This window comes from Macaca nemestrina, chromosome 2, assembly GCF_043159975.1.
Source record: "Macaca nemestrina isolate mMacNem1 chromosome 2, mMacNem.hap1, whole genome shotgun sequence".
In the NCBI taxonomy this organism is placed as follows: Eukaryota; Metazoa; Chordata; class Mammalia; order Primates; family Cercopithecidae; genus Macaca; species Macaca nemestrina.
This window is the reverse complement of record NC_092126.1, coordinates 189,562,005-189,568,217: the sequence shown is the minus strand read 5'-3', so window position 1 is coordinate 189,568,217 and position 6,213 is coordinate 189,562,005. Positions and strand designations below refer to the sequence as shown.

At 36.1% G+C, this 6,213-nt stretch overlaps 1 protein-coding gene across 2 annotated transcripts in view; it reads right to left on the bottom strand.

Moving 5' to 3' along the window:
• Positions 1-3,945: 3,945 nt before the first annotated feature.
• The window catches only part of LOC105477418 (protein S), a 100,114-nt gene continuing 97,846 nt past the window's right edge, over positions 3,946-6,213 (bottom strand). For both annotated transcript variants that reach the window (XM_071092553.1, XM_071092554.1), the window contains exon 15: positions 3,946-4,191. In XM_071092553.1, coding sequence (XP_070948654.1) covers positions 4,031-4,191 — 161 coding nt within the window. In that variant the 3' untranslated portion in view covers positions 3,946-4,030. The remainder of the gene's footprint in view (positions 4,192-6,213) is intronic.

Genomic DNA, 6,213 nt, shown 5'->3' with positions numbered 1-6,213 from the left:
CAACCAATTGTTAGATTTGATGGAATTGTTTATTCCAACCATATACCATTTACTAAGTGCTGGGGTAACTAGGAAGAATATGGGAATAGTGTAGTTTCATATTTGGGCATGGACTCTTGACCCAGACATCGTGGTTCTTTGCAACTTGCCTTGCAATCCCAGCTTTGCCACTTGACTAGCCACATGTACAAGGTAGACTAAGTCTGTGCCTATTTTTCAGCACAGCCAGTTGTTAGTCCCCTGCAGCTACTCCATACATGCTGAGTTGGCTCAGAAGATGCTCATCTTCGGAAGCTCCAGTGTCAGCCCAAGTGTTCAATTTGTCTTTATTTAAATTATTATTTTTTTGTATTTATTGTTTGGGACCTCCAGATCATAATGCCAGGTTCTTCCTATGTCAGTTAAACATTGGCCCACTCTCCCTTCTCTGAATCAACTGGAGGAAGGATTTGATGTATCAAGTGGTTCTCCCATCTGGAGATTAGGGACACCCCAGTTCCAGAATGAGATTGCAGATTTCACAGTTTGAAATGTTAACAGGAAAGAGAATCGATCAGTAGCAAACTGCAGATATTACTTTACAATTTCTTTCCCATGAAAATAGGATTCTCTTCGGGGAGGGCTTGTTATGGCAAGTAGGTTAGCAGAAATGAGTGTAAATTCACCAAATGCTATTCTTATCCACAAGCAAGACAACTGCTACACCATGGCACGTCCAAAGTACACTAGAGAGTATCGGACTGTGGATCAGGAAGTACCCCCCAACCTCACTGCTTTGCAACTTGTTCCAAACCTCCCCATACTCAGTTCCCCTCTATTTTTGACACTCTTAGTTTCACACCTTGAAGCTAAGATCTTTTCCCATTGTCAGTTTGACCTTGTAATCTGGCCTTGCACTGTTTATATTATTAATAATATGTACCCAAAACCCACGTATGCTGGCCAAGGTAACTGCCCCTCACCTTCGCATTCTGCAAACACAAATACAAGATAGCCAGAGGTTATCTTGCACAGCACTAGATGAATCCCTAAGCAATGTCTCTTCCACAGAAGATCCAATTTTCAAATATAAGTTCTCTGAAAGCTCAAAGCTTGCTATAGCAAGAAACCCGCGTGCAAGACCATCATTAAAACTATCTTCTTCAAAAGGAGCAAACCACTGACCAAAAGTTTCTTTGTTTGTTTTTTTGAGACAGAGTCTCACCCTGTTGCCCAGGCTGGAGTGCAATGGCATAATCTTGGCTCACTGCAACCTCCACCTCCCGGGTTCAAGCGGTTCTCCTGTCTCAGCCTCCCGACTAGCTGGGATTACAGGCGCCTGCCACCATGTCCAGCTGATTTTTGTACTTTTAGTAAAGATGGAGTTTCACCATGTTGGCCAGGCTGGTCTTGAACTCCTGACCTCAGGTGATCCACCCGCCTCGGCCTCCCAAAGTGCTGGGATTAGAGGCGTGAGCCACCAGACCCGGCCGACCAAAAGTTTTATCACTTCTTAGGATGACCAGAAAAGAGCTGCTTTGTAGCTCCAAGGAACAGGAATCTGAGGACTACCAAGAGCCAACTTGAGTATTGTGACTTCCTATTCCATTGGGTTTAGCCCTCAGACATTCTACTTTTTACTCCACATGCACAGAGTAGAGTAGGTGCTTGATAAATATTTGTTGCTGAATAAATGATTTAGAAATTATCAGACTAGTCCTTTGAGTGTCTAGTGACTGTGTATCTCCCAAATCAATATTCATAGCAACATGATGAAATCTGAAATAAAATTATTTCAGATATTCATCTTCTGTATTATTTCAGTTCCCACTGATGATTGCAACTAAAGGTCTAGGGGAATGCAAAAATAAATAGGCAAATATTTTGTGAAAAAATAAATTTTCACATGAAAAAGTCCCCTTTCCAGTAATACCACCAGTTCCTTAATTCTAGAATGAAAAGAAAATTGGAAATATTTATTGCACTGACATCTACGGACTAAGACTGGAATTATACCTTCAGACAGGAGAAATGAGGTGAATAGTCCCATTCTTACAGATTAACCAGTACTGATGGTTAATCTGATCATCGCTTTTACTGACCCATCACTGACCGCTGCAAATGGTTGAGTCCTATTACCGTATCACATAACATGTTCAAAAAGAAAAAAGAAAACTTTTTCAAAATGTGAGTTCTAAGGGACTCTGGATGGCCGTGTTATTTGGAGTTTTTTCACTTATATACAAAGCTGAAATGGCACCAAATATCCACTTTGCCTTCAGAAAACTACTGTTCTCTACCGACTCTTTAAAAGTAGGCATCTATATTTCTTGTCAAAGTTCAAAATTAAACATCAATCAAAGATTCTTAGCCAGAGGTCTAGACTCTCTCTCTAGCCATGTATGAGCACATCTCAAAGGTAGATGAAATTTATAAATGCGTGTCTGGAGCCTCGACGAGCATCAGTGCGTGCAGAAAGGTTTCTGATGTGAAAGGTAGAACTGATCCCTATGTCTGACTTGTATGTGGCATAATCAAGTGAAAAGCAGGGAACTCCTCCCAAGAAGAAATTCATTTTCCCCTTTCTTTCACTCTTTTATTTCCCCTCTCTCATGTTTTCTCGGTTTTTCTTTATCCTTGCTTTTTTACCTGAATGTAATTATCAATAGTCACTTGCTGATATTCATCCCCCATAGTACCTGGTGGCAATCAGGAGAAAAATTATATCTAGCAAGACAATTTCTGGGATGTGTCAAAAGACACATGTTACTTTTACTTCTCTTCACTTTCTGAGTTCCAGTCTACCACCCAATCATAAATATTATTCAAATATTTGAGCTTTATCTGTCTTTTAACTGAAGAACGACTTCGTTGTATGAAGAGTTAAATGTCTATTATGTAATTGTATGTTTTATTTAAACAGTTGATATAATAAAGATATTCACATGCATTTTTAAATTACCCACCAGTTTATTATATGATATAAAATATAATGAAAAGAATTTATTTTTGAAAACTGTCAGTGAAACATCTGATGTACATCTGGTTATGAATGGTAGATTCAAATGTGGTAAAACTGCCACTTGAAATGCATCACAGTACCAGCAGGCACGTGGCAATCTTACCTCCTTCTTTGATTACAAAGATACAATACTCACTATATCCCTCTGTAGTTATCCTTTTGTTAAAATTTGTTCTGGTTTTCATAGTTCCTTTTGTACTTCAACAATCACATTTTGGCAACTTACTCTGGTAATTAAAAGTTGGATTCAAGGAAAACAACAAACTCCCACATTTGTTCATTCTCCTGTCCGTCTCTGAATTCTATCTTTTGTAATGTAGACCTTGTATGACGACATAGCCAAATATAAGAAATGTACCCATTTCAGATTTCCCCACGTATCCAACCTAATCTGATGTCTCATCCAGACAGACTGCAGCTCCTAAGAAGTAAGATTCCTGTGTGCTCTCAGGAAAGTTTGTTCCACTTGTTTTCTAATTCAGTAAAGATACTGATTTAAATGTGAAGCCACGCAAGAGAAAGATGAAGCCAAAGCTGGTCCCCCTGAGGAATTGTTTTGAAATAAGGCATTAGGACACTCCATTCCATTCATATGTAATAGACCACCATCTCTTCTGCCTTCATCAGGAAAAAAACAAAAAAACAAAATAGTATCTGCCTATGAACAATAGTATTTAATTACATGTACTTTTGTTTGAGCTTACTTCCTAGCTTTCTGAAAAAAAAAAAATAGGTATTTAGACAGTAGTTCATGATGATAAAATTTAGTTTTATGAACAAAAATTGAAACTGTCATTTGTAGGAAAAAAATTCAAATTTAAAGTTGTTATTTTTCACTATTCTTAGATAGCAAAAGAAGTAAGAATTTCTTTACTGTGATTTACATCACAACAGAATTTTTTTCCTTGACAAAGGACCTTTTAAAAATAATCAAAGACTGCACATTGTAAATAAAACCTTTCAGCTGTTATTGAAACGTAAGTATAATTACACACAAGGAAAAGGTATTATCAGCAGAGAAAAGATGGCTTAAGAATTCTTTGTCTTTTTCCAAACTGATGGACATGAGTGAGCTCTAATATCATTATGTTTAGAAATGGCTTCATCCAGATCCAACTCTACACCATTAATATTCACTTCCATGCAGCCATTATAAAAGGCATTCACTGGTGTGGCACTGAATGGAACATCTGTAAAAGCAGAATATTAGACTATTAGTCCAAGACTTTTAGTATCTTGTTTGTTTACACTGAGAGAAGTCATTCAGACTTCCTATTACCAGCAAAATTTTAATCCTAAAGGAAAAGTTAATAGTGAAATTCTATTCCAAAAATATACATTAAGTGACTCTGATATACATGTTATTGTACTTCATTGAATTCAGCACGTCACAAGTTCCTCGGATTTCATAAACACAATTAGCTCCATTTAAACTTAAACACATTTGAGGGAGAGTAAAACAAGCATATTCTTGTGATATTCTATTTTTATTATACAAATAACATATTATTTTCTTTTTAAACTTAAGCAATATGTTAAGCATTGTTAAATCATTTTTTCAACTCCAAATTATAGCTACTTGGAAATCTCTTTTAAATGCCATGATCAATATATCTCTTTTATTATTGTTGGAATAAAAGCAGATTTCTGTATTTTTTCCAAAGAAATAGTTTTTTGTTGAGCATGCAATAGGTCATGATAGAGGATTCACTTTCATGTACTATTTGGAGTTCCTAAAAATAACAATCTTCCTTCCTCTTTGTTGGCTTCTCCTCTCCATTAATCTTAACTCACAATGGATATTCTTTAGCCCTTATTCTTCATCTTCAGTACCTCGTGCCAAAAAAAAAAAATCTTGAAATTTTCAACTTCTAACTTGCCAAGACAGTGAATAAAGTTCACACATTATTATGAGTTCATAGCATTTGTTAAGAATCTCTTTCAAGTTGGGCTAAATATCATAGATTTTGCCACTTTTCCTTTTTTGAGAAAAGAAATTACTCAAATTCATTCATTTTTTGAGGAACGAAATTACTCAAAATCATCCATTTCTCTTGGGTTTTAATTCTTCACATGCAATTTAGCATGCCTACTTTGCATGCAATTAATAATTTACCCATCCCACAGTTTATACTCTTAATACCTCAATATTTAGCTCCTCTCAAATTTTCTCCAGACATTTTGCCTGAAGTTAGTCCTCACAGTGCTGTTGCCAAAGTCCCAAAACCACTGAAATTTTGATAATTCTACTTCTTTTAAACTCTTTGTTGGTTTGATTTCCTAAAATTGCATTCAACTAACTTATGGATAAGGTAGTAGATAGATTTCAATATAGAATTCATTCATTTAAAGTATAATTTTACTCCCTAATAATTAGGCATGCTCACTACTTACCTCTATTGATCTATCTATGTTACCTCTATTGATCTATCTATCTATCTATCTATCTATCTATCTATCTATCTATCTATCTATAGCTTTTAAAGCCTATTTACTTCTATTTCCCAAAACCCCAGATACAATTTCCATGTATGGGAAATCAAGACCATGAGCAGTTTAAGCAATATATTGAATATATTGAAGGTTATCAGAGGTCCAGACATCAAACTCAGAATTCTCCCTATGAGAATAAATTGCAAATGTCATCTGAAAATGCTTCTAAATAACTTTCTGCCTCTTTTTTTCCATTTAAAGTGAAATATTGGTGCCAATTTCATATTTTCCAATATTTAGTTAAAGATGACTCTGCTTTTCCTCCAGTTTTCCCCATCTTGGTAAATGGAATCTCTATCCACACAACTGCTCATGCCAGATAGCTAAAAGTCACCCTTATACCTGTCTGTTTTTCAGTCATTGAATCCTATTAATTTTGTTTCTAACACATATCTCCAATCTATTCACTGTCCATCATCTTTACTGCTATCACCCTATTCCTGCAGCTTCCTCGGTTTCCTCATCTGTAAAATGGGGATAACAATGGCACTTACTTCACTGGACTATTTTGAAAATTAAACAAGTGGATATATTTGAAGCACTTTGAACAATGCCCAGACCGTTTGTTTTGCAACAATTGATGGTAGTTTAGATACTGCAACTATTGTCACTGCTTCCTCATCTGGACTACTGAATAGCTCTCAGATCATCTCAATTAAACCCACTTTTGTCTCCCACCTATCCATCTCCATCCAGCATGCAGAGTGACTTTTTAAAAT